This window comes from Hemiscyllium ocellatum, chromosome 17 (assembly GCF_020745735.1).
Source record: "Hemiscyllium ocellatum isolate sHemOce1 chromosome 17, sHemOce1.pat.X.cur, whole genome shotgun sequence".
Taxonomy (NCBI): Eukaryota; Metazoa; Chordata; class Chondrichthyes; order Orectolobiformes; family Hemiscylliidae; genus Hemiscyllium; species Hemiscyllium ocellatum.
In genome coordinates this window covers 58,565,776-58,579,617 of record NC_083417.1, presented here as the reverse complement: position 1 = coordinate 58,579,617, position 13,842 = coordinate 58,565,776, and the positions used below count along the sequence as shown (strand labels likewise).

The window sequence follows — 13,842 nt, the reverse complement described above, 5'->3', positions numbered from 1 at the left end:
TTGAATTATACTAATAGCAAGGGGTTTTAATTATCTGAAAATGTTGGGATTGTTCTCCATAGGACAAAGAAGGTTGGGGATGATTTATAGAGAGCTTCATAAATTTGAGAATGTTGGACTGCTTGTGAATTGATGTTTGTAATTACTGTCTGATGTGAAATGACATTTGCTGGGAGGGGCAGTAGCAGAGTAGTAATGTTATTAGCAATCCAGAATCCCAAACTAACACTTTGGGGACATTCGTTCAAGTACAACCATTGCAGTTGGTAACATTTGAATGTATTTGAACAAATCTGGATTCAAATCCAATTGTGACCACATAACCATTGCCAACGGTTAGAAAAATTTGATAGTTCACCACTGAGGTACAGAAAATCTGCCACCTTGATCCAGTTTGGCCTACACGTGACTCCAGACCCACAGTAATATGGTTGCTTTTTACATTCTCTTGTGGGCATTTAGGGCTGGACAGTAAATGCTGGCCTAGTCACCTTGCATGAAGCAATAAAATCTTTCTAAATCCTCCTAACCAGTGAAGTATGCACCCCCTTATCCAGGTGCATTTTTAAGAAGCAGTTAGCAAAATGTCTGAGTGCTCGATCTTCGCAAGATAGGGGTCTTCATTAGCATTTCCAGTTAGGAGCCTGATTTCAATTCTGCTCATTGATGAATGTTGCATTTCCCAATGTTGAAACTATGGAGACCAGAGTTACCCGCCATAAAGGACAAGTGCTATGTTTCACATTGCTTCTGGGGCAGGAAGTGACTCACTAGCCTGACCCTCCCCCACAGTCCTGAAAGAAGTCTTCAAACATTCACTGGCCCACCATCTGTGCTTGCTTACAAATGCTGCTCCTACATATTGGTTGATACCTCTGACAGTTTGAAAGTCAGGAATGAATATTTTCTCCAAAAGAAGGTTACCCTCCTGTAGATTTGTGAATAAAGCACAGGCAACAGCCCAGTGCTGCCTGGAGTTAGAATTGTGGTGGAAGTGCAATAGTTTTCATCATTTCAGATGTGGAAACCTTATGTGGGTATAACAGTCAGTGCAGACTGATGGGAGTTTAACCTCAAGTAAAGGGAGAAGTGGTGGTGTGGTGGTAATGTCCCTGAACCCAAGGACCCAGATGAATGCTCTATGGACACAGACACAAGTTGGTGGAATTCAAATTAAATTAATGAACCTGAAGTTTAAAGCCCATTCTAATGGTGACCACAAAACCATGGCTGCTTGTTCCAAAACAATATATGGTTCACTAATGCCTTTTTGAGAAAGAAATCTATCATCCTTCCCTGGCCTGGCTGACATGTAACTCCAGACCCACAGCTGTATGGTTCACTCAAACACAGCCATCCTCAGTTTGGGCTGGGTGCCATTCAACAAGCAGTGAGCTTGCCCTCGATTCTCATTGGCTCCAGGTTTGCTTGAGCTCCTCAATGCCACGATTGATCGAACACAACCTTGCTGTCAAGGGCTGTCACTCTCACCTCACCTCATGGAGTTCAGCTCCTTTCTCCCTGAGAAACTCCATGAGAACTCCACACGAGCTTTCAGAGCGCTGCTCCTTGTGCACAATCCCCTGATGAAGGAGCAGCGCTCCGAAAGCTAGCGTGCTTCTAATTAAACCTGTTGGGCTATAACCTGGTGTTGGGTGATTTTTAACTTCCTGTATTAACAATGACTGAAGGTATTCATCAATGAGCAGAATTAGTAATGAAACACACATTAGAAGTAAAAGGTGAGTCCAAAAGGATAGAAGTTAATTAAACAAAAGGTCTGTATCAGTCTCAAAGCTGTTTATGAAATGCAGATATTTGAATGTTGCAGCCATTGCAGTGAAGGGTTTTGGTGGTGTTGATGTTAATAGTTGACCAGCCAGTTTTGTGATCCTCAGATTTGCAGATTCATTGAGATCCTGTAGCGCTGATTCCTTTCAACTGTGATTCAATCCCAGCATTCAGGATGAGAGAGAAAGTCATTTTGTGGCCTTAGCCCCAGCTGCTAGCTAACTAAACTCTAACAGTCAGAATGAGAGATTAACTTTACCTTCAACACAGGGGTGAACAGGAGACAGCAGTACAGTTGTGACCATCCCTACATACCAAGATTTGAACCCTGTGTACATTAATCCCAGTGATGCCAACAGCATGGGTTCATTTCCAACACTGGCTGAGGTCATCATGAGGATCCTGCCTACTCAAGCTTGTCCTTTGCCTGAGGCCCGGCGAACGTCAGGTTAAACTCACCACCTGTGTATGTGTCCAATGAGAGAGCAGCTCTCAAGGTCTGTAGTGACTTTTAGATTTTAAACTCTGATTTCCAGCATCTGCAGTCCTCACTTTTGCCATAGTGACTTTTACTTTACCTGAAGGATAAACAGTGGCTTGTTACCCATAGTTTTCAGGAAAGGAAAGGGCTTACCATTCTATTACCTCACTTGTATTTGCCATATCATTGAACTTTTAGTGACATTGGTCTGTCATTCTCGAATTGAGGGATATGAAAATCAAGGCAGGATCTTCCAAGCTTGGAAAGCAATTCCCTACCATCTTCCAACCAGCTCACAAATTTAATTTGATTTGATTTGATTTGATTTATTGTCACATGTATTTTGTCACAAAATCTGGTGAAAAGTTCACATTGTGTCACCACTCAGCAGTGCCACCTTAAAACAAGAAAAATAAACCAACACATTGAGTATAAAGGCAGTAAAATAAAGGAATAAAGAAAAAGTGTTCAACTTGACTGTCATCCCACCATTAATCGAGCCTTTTATTGGTCAATTCACAGCTACTTCAAGGCCTCTTCACCACACTGCCTTGGTTAACTCTGTTCCCATAGGCTGAGAGCACAGGCAACACCCCACCTGGTAAAATGGAGTGACCTGCCTGTCAGGGTGTTGGGCAGGGGGTAGGCTTCCAATCTGCCCCAATCTGGGAATGAGCAAGGGGTACAATGGGGGTCAGGGAGTGGTCCCTGAAGGCCAATCATACCTTTGCCTCCAACCCTCTCTCCCTGTGATCCCCACCCTGTGAAAATCGACCTCCTGAGCCTGCTGTTCCTGAAACTCGGGACTGCTATCCCAGCAACAGCTTCTGACACTGCAAATACACCCACGGGAGTTAAAAAGCCCCTTTCAATTCTACTGGAGTGCTAGTGGGACTGAGTGTCTTCAAGCTTCTGATTGGCCAGCAGTTTCAGGCAGGGCTGAAAATTATTGCCCAGAAAGAGATCCCAACAGAGAGTGACCATACAAGTGCTTGATAGGCACAGGATCTGGTGGGGGTTCCTGATTATGTTGGCACTGAGTGCTTCCACCCATTTTTAGACTCACCACCACATTTTGGTATAAATATCAGAGCATTCCACCCTCAGTGGGATTTCTGCCTCTCTCTCTCTCTCTTGTTCTCAATCCTCCTGATCACCGTGACACTTTCCTGAGGTTTGTTTTCCTATGGGCACCCAGCAGCCTGTCGCTCGACAGCGTTTCACTGAGGGCTGCCCTCTGATCACAGACATTATATTGTGCTCATGTCTCCAGTAAACTGCCCATTTCTGTATGTCCCCCCGGTTCAAAACCTTCTATGAAACTATTGTGCATTCCCAGCTGAGCGAGTCATACTCATTCACTGAGATTTCATTCATTTCAATTTTCTGTAAGGTACCGGCTGGCTCCTGAATTCTTCATGTCATTATTGTTTAACACCTACAGCTGAGCTTCCCACTCACTGCACAGTGTTTCCATCTTTCACTGGAATTATACTCAGTTGATGTCAGTGGAGGTTTAAATAAATTAGTCTCACGGGTTATATCAATATTCAAATGAATTGGCAGGCAGAAATCTGCAACTGAGATATGTTTTGAAATCCTGGACCTCATTTAGTTACTGACATCAGTCCCGCCCCTGCAGAAACGCTCCTGTCCTAGTGACATCTGAGAACACCACACATTTCTTCTTCCCTTTTAACCCGGCGAGTTTACACTTGTTAGAGGTAACACCCTGAGGTGCTCCCTTCATTGGCTTTGTTGCATTAATGCATGCAGTGAGAAAAGATTAACCAGAATTGGGATTTGATTTCAAGAACGCTTCTGCCCGGTATCTCATCACGGAATGTTTGTATCCCTGAGCAGGTCACTGCATCAGAAAATGGAAATCATGAGGACACATACATTCACACAGCTCTCAAAATATGTTATTTTGCTTGTCCTCATGTTTGAGTGTGTGAAAGGAGATGGTAAGTTATTTACTGCTTCTTATTCTGTTTTAATTGATAGGTTGAAAACTTATGTTCCTTCTTGTTTTAACTGAGTAACTGACATGTGTGTTTAATATTCAATCCCCTGCTGTCTGAGCCACCAAACAACTTACCACAGAACAGTAATGATCATACTTTGAAATGAGTCCATTGGCTGGAAAGTCCTTTGGAGTTTCTGTAATTAAGGGTCTAACAATGACCATGAAACCGTTGGTGATTGTCGGAAAACCCTGTCTGACTCACTGATGGCCTTTAACGAAGGAAATCTGCCGTCCTTACAGTGACATGTACCTCCAAACCCACAGCAATGTGGTTGGCATTTAACTGCCCTCTGACAATTAGAGATGGGTAATAAATCCTGACCCAGCCAGCCATGCCCATACCCCGTGACTTTATTTTAATGTTGAGGTGGTGAAAGCTGCTATATAAATGCAAGTACTTTCTTTGATGCCTTTTCCTCACCTGACTGTCCACGCTTAAAGATTTGTGCACTGACCTCTGTATGAAGTAACATTAACAAATAGCAGGCTCCTTGTGAAACATGGGGATCTATGAACAGCTGTAGCTCACTCCCATTGCTGTCCCTTGGAACCAACTGCACTTCCAAACTAAAAACTTGGGACAGCCTTCCACTAGGAACCAATCAGCACTCTCCACTCACGGAGACTAAATGTTGTTTTCTTTTTAATCTATAATTTTATTGCTAATTGTCCTGATAAAGGCAAGATTAAAAAAAATAGTGTCAATAACATGTCTTTTCGTCAGGAATAAATGATGATGATCTGATGCCATTGCTGAGGTAAGGCTGCAGCAGGGTGACATAGATTGGAGTCTGAGTACTGAGGGGTACATGATACTTAAAAAGGACTGGAAGATCAGAAACGTTGGAACGATGGCTGTGTTAATGTACAATCCTGTTAATGCAAAATTCTAAATTCTAGATGATGATCTAAATTCTAGAAACAAAGATATGGAAACAGTTTGGGGAGAGATGAGAAATAATGATGGTAATATTTGCTTGTAAGTGTGGGTTTTTTTAAAATTCACTTACAGGACATGGTTGTCACTGGCTGGGCCCCTAACAGAGACCACATGGTGGGATAATTATAAAGGAAGAAACAGTGGAAACCTGTCAGAAAGGTGCAGCGACAATCATAGGAGATTTTAATTTTGAATCAGGATCCAGGAGAGAAGAGGCAATGCAGTTCACTGAGTGTGCATTGACAAAGAACTATTCAAAATCTGCACTCGTCCCACTTTGTAGCACGGGCCCATTACATTTCAAGTGTTCTTCCAAGTCCTTGTTAAATGTTGTGAAGGTTCCTGCCTCAACCACCCTCCCAATTAGAGACAAATAAACTGCAGATGCTGGAATCCAAAGTAAACAAGGAGAAGGCTGGAAGAAGACAGCAAGCCAGGCAGCATCAGGAGATAGAGAAGTTGATGTTTCGGGTGTAATCCTTCTTCAGGACTGGGGGTGGGTGTGGGGGGAGCTGCAGATAAAGAGTTGGGGTGGGGTGGGGGAAGATTTATGGGGTAGGAAGAAGGGACGTATTCAAAGGGGAAGAAGGTTCCAGAGGAGGTAGCTATAGCTTCTTGTGTTCCTTAATGCCTGAAAGGAAAAGAAAAAGTTTTATCTTAGCACATCGAATGAGCGGGTGGATGAAGTGGAAATGGTGGGTGGTGGTGGTGAGGGAGGGCAGCTCTGATCCAGCATGAGGTGATGTTGGTGGAGAGTCTACATATGGCATTGCAGGGCAGTAAGTGTGGATCTCAGAATGTGGTGAGAACAGCTGTCTGAGCAATGTTGTATATCACGGAGATACCTGTGATCCTGGGCGGATCCAAAACCTGAAAGATGAAACTTCAGTTGGAATCCACGTGGGGTGAGTCTGAGCCAAAGACAGTCGTTGAGGAATGTGGTGTGGCTGTGGAAATGAGTTTTAGCAATTACATAGCAAAATTAGTGACGGTGAACAAGAAAAAAAGGTTGGAATGGAAATTCTGTTGGAGAGAGGAGCAGTACTTCTTCAGAGCGAGCATGCGTGGAAGAGATGTGGCAGAGAGTTTAACATTCGCCAAAAAAAAACTGAAAGAAATGCAGATGCTGGAAATCTGAAACAAAGCCAGAAATTGCTGGGAAAACTCAGCAGGTTAGGCAGCATCTGTGGAGAGAAATTGGAGTTACCATTTCAGGTCTACTCACCCTACAGCAAAGCAGAGCTGGATGAAGTAAACAGACAAAGTGGGGGAAAGGAGAGAACAGCAGCAATGCATTTGGCAGATATTCAAGGGAATGTCACATAATTACACAGACTTGTTCAACTGCATTGAGAAAGAAAATTCCAAACGGGTGAGGCTCCATTGGAGGTGGTTAATTGAGAAAGATAAAGTGAAAACCAAATGTAAAGAAGAAAACACTGAATTGAGCAAAGGCAGTTGGCAGATCAGAAGATTGGACAAAATGCTATAAACAAAGCAAACCATTATTGATTAGTAAGCAGGGCAAAATAAATTGAAAAGTAAAGCAAGCTATAAATATGGCAACAGATAGTAAGAGTTTCAATGGAGATTTCAAAAGAAAAGCATTAAAGTGAACATTGGTCTTATAGAAAATGAGTCTGTGGAATTAATAATGGGAAGGGAAGGAGATGGTGGATGAACTGGAGAGGTATTTTGAATCTGTCTTCATTATAGAGGATACAAATCCTCTAATATTATAGAGGATCCCAAAATAGCTATAAATCAGGAAATGAAAGAGAAGGAGGAACAGAAACAGACTAAGGCTGAGACCAGTGTGGTGATAGGTAAAGGTCTCCATGATCTGACCAGACCGTAGGGCTTTTCTCTCAGAGAGAGAGAGACAACTGGTGGGGATTTAACCTGATGGCCGCTATACCCAGGCAAGGGGAGAGGTTAAGAAGAAGACCTCTTGAAGGTACCCTCAGCCAGTGCGGGAATTGAGCCCACACTGTGGCATAAGGTGTTTCACATCCAATTGTCAACAGAGATCGGGTTTTGTTTTCCAGTGTCATTGCAAATTTCCACCTACAACTATATCCATTTGCATAAAAATGAAATACTGTGGATGCTGGAACTGTATTTCCAGCATCTGAACGGACCATCCTCAAGGGCGTGGATGTTACCAAGAAAAAGCAGTTATTATGAGACTTAAAAGAAAGATACCAAAGCACTGATGGGACAGGATAAAGTTTGAGGGCAGTATTAAAAAGAAAGCCATTCAGTAAACAAGTGCCTCAGTGGCAGCAATCCGAGATTTTTGTGGTTCAAATCCCACTCCAGAAACCTGAGTGTATACTGTAAGCTGTCACTACATTGTAGCACTCAGGAACTGCAATACACTTTGAGGTAACCACAGAAAATGCTGCAGAAACTCAGCAGGACTCTGAAGAAGCATCAGAGTGAATGTGAAATGTAACTCTGTTTCTCTCTCCACACGACCTGGAGGTACCGGTGTTGGACTGGGGTGGGCAAGGTTAAAAATCACACAACACTGAGTTATAGTCCAACAGGTTTATTTGGAAGCACTAGCTTTCTAAGCGCTGCTCTTTCATCAGGTGGTTGTGGAGAATAAGGTCACAAAGCACAGACTTTATCGCCAGTTGGTACAGTGTCATGGAGATGTGATGATACATTAAACAAATTTAGATCAAATCTTTCAACTTTTACAATGGGATGCATTGTTTTTTGTTCTTTGATATGTAAATCCCAGAAGCTGTTTAAAATTATATTTGCAAGAGAGAACAATAGGGGCTATCTCAGCTCAGACAATGCATTAAGGTGTGAGGGCTGTTTGTATCCCAGTGTTGAGTTAGTTTCTAACATGGGATTTACAGAGTTTACGTGGATTTGTGCAGTTTTTGAGCAAAATGAAATGTAGTTCAGCAAAAACAAATTCACCCATAAACTTATATGTGTGTATGTGTAGGAGAGACAGAGTGAGTGTGTGCGTGTGTGGGCATAAGTGCATTTGATAGAGTGTGTGTGTAAATGTGTGTGTGTAAGCTTGGTTAAGTATGTGCACGTGTGATGTGGTATACACCTGTGGGAGGGTGTGTGCATGGGTGTGAGTGCGGGGACTGTATGTGTGCATATGAGAGAGAGCTTGTGTATGAGAGAGGGTCTGCATGCGTGTATGAGTTTGTAGGAGCATGTGTGTGTGAGAGAGAGTGTACACTGCAGTACACTGCAGTGGGGTTACCTATACTGTGACATGAACCCAAGGTCCCAGTTGAGGCCCTCCCTATGGGTACGGAACTTAGCTATCAGCCTCTGTTCAGCCACTATTCGCTATTGCCTATCCTGAAGTCTGCCTTGGAGGATAGTCACCCGAAGGTCTAAGGCCGAATATTCCAGACCACTGAAGCGTGTCCCAACTGGAAGGGAACACTCCTGCCTGGTGTTTGTTCCTCATGACACTGTGCAACAATTACGAGACAGGAGTGATCCTTCCCTGTCGGGGAACACTTCAACAGTCTGGGACATTCGGCCTCAGACCTTTGGGAAACCATCCTGAAAGGCGGATTCTGGGACAGGCAGCAGCGAATAGTGGCCGAACAGAGGCTGATAGCTAAGTTCAGTATCCATAGGAAGGGCCTCAACCTGGACCTTGGGTTCATGTCACATTACAGGTGACCACCATTGCACTATACACACACACACAGACACTCCTACACACACAAGCACACGCACACACGCACACATGCACACCTGTACACAGCCACTCCCACACACTCCTACAGACACATACATGCACTCTCTCACAGACTTTGACATTTTACACTCACACACACATATACACTCTCTCTCACAGATACTCACAACTCCCCACCCCAGACACACACATACACTCCAATAGACACACACATGCACAAAACCCCACATGCACACATACACATAAACGTTTGTGGGATGAATTTGTACTTGTAGAGTTACATTATACATTGCTCAAAAACTGCATGAATCCATGTAAGACTCTGTTAACTCACTTTTTAGATTAGAATCAGTCTAAACATAATGGCATAGACAGGGAGCACAAGGGGTTAACACCTTCAACATCTCAACATCTTATCTGCGCTGACACCAAATGTTACAGTTAACCTGAGAAAGTAAATTTTTAAAAAAAGTTTTGTGATTTACATATGAAAGTGAAACTAACATGGTCATTCTAACAGATGAGAGACTTAACAAACAATCAAGGTATTTTTCAATGTTGTGAATGCATGGAATGCATTGCCAGCTGAAGTGGTGGAAGCGAAATCATTGGGGACATTTAAGTGACCGCTGGACATGCACATGGATAGCAGGGAGTTGAGAGGTGTGTAGGTTAAATTACTGTATTTCACATTAGGATTAAATCTCGGCACATCATCGTGGGCCTAAGAGCCTGTTCTGTGCTGTACCTTTCTATGTTTTATGTTCTAATGTATAATTTCAGTTACAGCACACTGTAAACGTTTGCTATAAGTTCTGTGTCTTATAACTGTGTACTCCACAACCACCTGATGAAGGAGCGGCGCTCCAAAAACTAGTGCTTCCAATTAAATCTGTTGGACTATAACCTGGTGTATTGTGTGATTTTTAACTTTGTACACTTAACCAAACTTACATACACACTCTATCACATGCACTTACACCCACACTCACATGCCCACACTCATTCTGTCTTTCCTACACGTGCACACACAGGTTTATGGGGTGAACTTGTTTTTGCAGAACTGCTTTTGCTTAAAAACCGGATGAATCCATGTAAAACTCTAAACTCCATGTTAGAAATAAAACCAGTCTCACTCAACATTGGGACTCAGACAGACCTCACACCTTAATGCATTGTCTGAGCTGAGATGGCATCTAGTGTTAGAAAAACTAGATCTTTCTTGCAAATGTAATTTAAAAGAAGTTCTGGGATTTACATATCAAAGAACAGAAACCAACGCATCTAAAAGATGAAAGACTTGATCTAAAATTGGTTAATGTGTCATCACATTTTTGTGATGCTGTACTCATTTGGCGGTAATGTCTGTGTCTTTTGACTTTAATCTCCACAACCACCTGATGAAGGAGCAGCACTCTGAAAGCTGGTGCTTCCAAATAAACCTGTTGGACTATAACCTGGTGTTGTGTAACTCTCTCTCCACAGATTTTTGCCAGATTCTCTTTGTTTGTTTCAGATTCCCAGCATCCACAGTATTTCTTTTTCAAATAGATATTGTTGTAGGTGGAATCTTTCAATGACACTGGAAAATAAATCCCCATCTCCACTGACAATTGGATTTGAAACACTTTATGACAACATTTGGGGAAGAAGAAGTGAGTTCTCGTAATGTCTTGGTTAATATAAATCTCTCAACCGACATCAATGGTTAAGTCATTTCTGTCATTGCTGTGTACAGATTGGCTGAAGTGTTTCCCCAAGTTACAACAGTGACTATACTTTGCCAAGATTTCACTGGCAGTGAGATGTTTCAGGACACCCTGAGACTGAGAAAGTGTAAGGTCACTCACTTTTTAAATAATTATCCTTCACCTTTGAATAAAACAACAGAGAGGTTTGAATATTTGTAAAAGGTAGATCATATTTGACTGACTGATTGACTTTAGTCTTGATGAAGTAACAAACTTATAAAGGGTAATGATTTGTTGTATTTCTGGATTTTAAGGAAGTGTTTTGCAAAATATCGTAGAAAAGGTAGGTTGGCAAAATTGTAGAACAGAGGGGTCAGTGTTAATTTGCAGAAAATAATGACTGAAGGAGAAAAACAGTTTGTTTTCTTTCAGATTGGGGAATGACCATCAATGATGTTCCCAAAGGTCAGTGCTAGGATCAATGATTTTTTGATTTGCATAAACTTCTTGAAAATTGGAACACATCATAGAGTTTTACACACAAGTGGACTGTTGTGGTGCTGTGATGGTATCAGATCTCTGAGCCAGGAGGCCTGATATGGGTTATTTCCACGAAGGGACAGAGTGCTCCTGCTGGTGGGAGGCTGCAGTCTATGGCTGCATTCCTTAACAAAGTGAGAGCAGGAGGAGACGGCCAGGAGTAGCAGCAGGTTCATGCTGAGGACAGGCTTCCTGCTCAGGGACAGGTCACTGCCATAGAGCCCCCTCAGGAAATGTGGGTACACGAGAGGAGCAGAATATTCCAGGCCTGACCCTTGGGGATGAGTGAGCCTCAGTGTTGATGCAGTCTCTGTGTGTCCTGGGGGACAGTGATGGAATGGTGCTGGGTTGGAGAGGGATCCTGAGAGCTGCAGGAGTGGGATACCATCCTCTCCCAGGGACTGTGGCTCCCAGAGGTGCAGCTGCTTTGATCCTCACTGTGACTGGCACCTTCCAGAGAGCGATGGGTGCCCTTCATGGGATCACTCAGTCATGCAACCACAATCCCTCAGGACAGTGCCCTGTACTATCTGTGTAAGATAGAACCCGGTTCTTTCTGTTTCCCCATGATGGACCAGTGCTACTGGCCAGGCAGTAAGATTCAGGAACAAAGCTGGCACCTCCCAGGTATAGGGCACCATCAACTGCACGCACCCACATGGCACTGAGAGGGCACTACGCTGTGGAATTCATCAACAGGAAGGGACTCCATTTTATCAGTGTGCAAGTGATCTGTGATTACTATTACCACTTACTGAAGCTATGTGTGCCCACTGCCCTGGCAAATGCCATGACTCCTACATCCAAGAGCACTCTCATGTACCTGCTGTGTACGAGGGTGAAGAGCCTTACAAGGATGGTTACTGGGGGATGGGGGAAGGGGGAGTGGGGTGGGGGTGTCCATCACTCACTGCACCATTACACAGCATCCTGACTGGTATGGGCCAGAGGTGACTTGCAGTCTGTGCTTCAAGCAGGGCAGTGGGGGAGCAGACAATGGGGTTCCTGAGGAGAGGGCTCTGCTGAGTGGTCTGGGTCAGGGGGCAGTGGGGCTCCAGTACAGTGCAGACAGAGTGTGCTGTGTCATCCTGGTGTGCTGCACCCTACACAACTGGAGCAAGCAGAGGGGAGATGTGCTGGATGCTGAGGAACTGGGGGAATGAGAGCTGTAATCCAAGGAGACAATGACACTGAGAGAGGGGAAGCTGTCCTTGTGCATGGTAGAGCCCAGCTGAAAACATCAGGTCCTGCAATCCAGACAGGACCTGATCAACACCCTGTTCCTGTTAATGTAAACTGGGTGCTGCAGACCATCAGACAGATGCCAGTCTGGGCAGGTTAGGGAGTTAATCTGCTGAGCTGGATTAAACATGGTGAGAGATCTCAATAAGCCTTGTAGCAGAAGTCCCTCCAAAAGACTCAACACAAATGGCACTTAGCCAGAAAATGGAAGATTCTGTACAAAGCCTCAGCCTTTCCTCTACTCAGTAATGGATAAGAAGGAACCCAGTGGAAAATAAACTGAGCAACTTCTGTCAGGGCACAGCCCCATAGAAGAGGAAGTATTGGTTGGCAATATAATCAGAAGAACTAAAAACAGGAAGGCCTCAACAAAAACGAGTTCTTCTTTCTGATTTCTGAAATTTAAAGCTGTATTTGTTCTTCATTTCTTTGGAAAGCAGAAGAGTAAAAATGAGTGATCTTATTTTAAAATCTGAATATGAACGGAAATAATCTTGACCAGTTGATAATTGACAATATTCCAATTCATTAGCATTCTCACCTTTATACTCGGCATCTCTCTGTTGTATCCAGATTAAAAAATAAAGGGTCTGAAAGACAACAGAAATAACAAAGATCTAAAAGAGAACAAATATAAAAAGATTTGACAGTTATTGCACAATAAGAGGCAAGTAGTTAATCAGAAATTGTACAATTACAAAGCATCAGAATCTGCCAAACCATGTGCAGGATAATGAAATGGTTTTGTCATATTTAAACAGGGCAGTGAATGCTTACACAGCAAGGACCTGGATGACAGAATAGTTAATTGGTTCCAACATGTGTTTGATTGCTGTTAGACATGGAATAAATACTGGCCAGGATAATTCATTCCCAAGGAGAGCTAACACATCTTAATGTTCTCCTGTATCAGTGTACAGGATTTTAGATTTACTTCCTACAAGATAGCAATTAATTCAGTTGGAAAATCTTCAGACTAGGTTTCAGTTCGGGTGGAAAATCAGTTCAAGTTAGCTCAACCATGCTGAAGAAGAGATCAGTTAAAAGATCAGAAAGTCATGACAATTTGATTTAATTGTGCCCCATGCTCTGGCTTCTTTACTGTAATAGAAATAGCAATTGACCTTTCAGGGTCCATGCTGCACTCAGAGATACTGAGAGCTGGAACTTTGTCAGGTTCCCAGAAATACTTCACAGAGAGATCTGTGCAGCTACTCAGTTTTTAGGATTGCCTCTTACTTTTTCAAGAGAAAGAGCGATCTTTTCAGCAGCACGTTTTTTGACATTTGTATCACCTTGTTTTAACAGTGAATGTGGCTCAGCGGCAGCATGACTGACCGAGCTGGTCGGGTCCTAATGAACATAGCTGCTCGACTGGGTCTGCGGCAATTGGTGGGGAACTAACAAGTCAGAAAAGCATACTTGACCTCTTCC

The 13,842-nt window shown here is 43.2% G+C and overlaps 1 protein-coding gene across 6 annotated transcripts in view; it reads left to right on the top strand.

The window, feature by feature from the left end:
- Positions 1-3,939: 3,939 nt before the first annotated feature.
- Positions 3,940-13,842, top strand: part of LOC132823775 (adhesion G-protein coupled receptor G5-like) — an 86,981-nt gene continuing 77,078 nt past the window's right edge. For 4 of the 6 annotated variants that reach the window (XM_060837790.1, XM_060837788.1, XM_060837791.1 and 1 more), the window contains exon 1: positions 3,986-4,239. In XM_060837790.1, the coding sequence (XP_060693773.1) occupies positions 4,116-4,239 (124 nt within the window). In that variant the 5' untranslated portion in view covers positions 3,986-4,115. Of the gene's footprint in view, positions 4,240-13,842 lie in introns of all 6 variants that reach the window. The other 2 variants (XM_060837787.1, XM_060837786.1) reach the window with 2 other exon arrangements.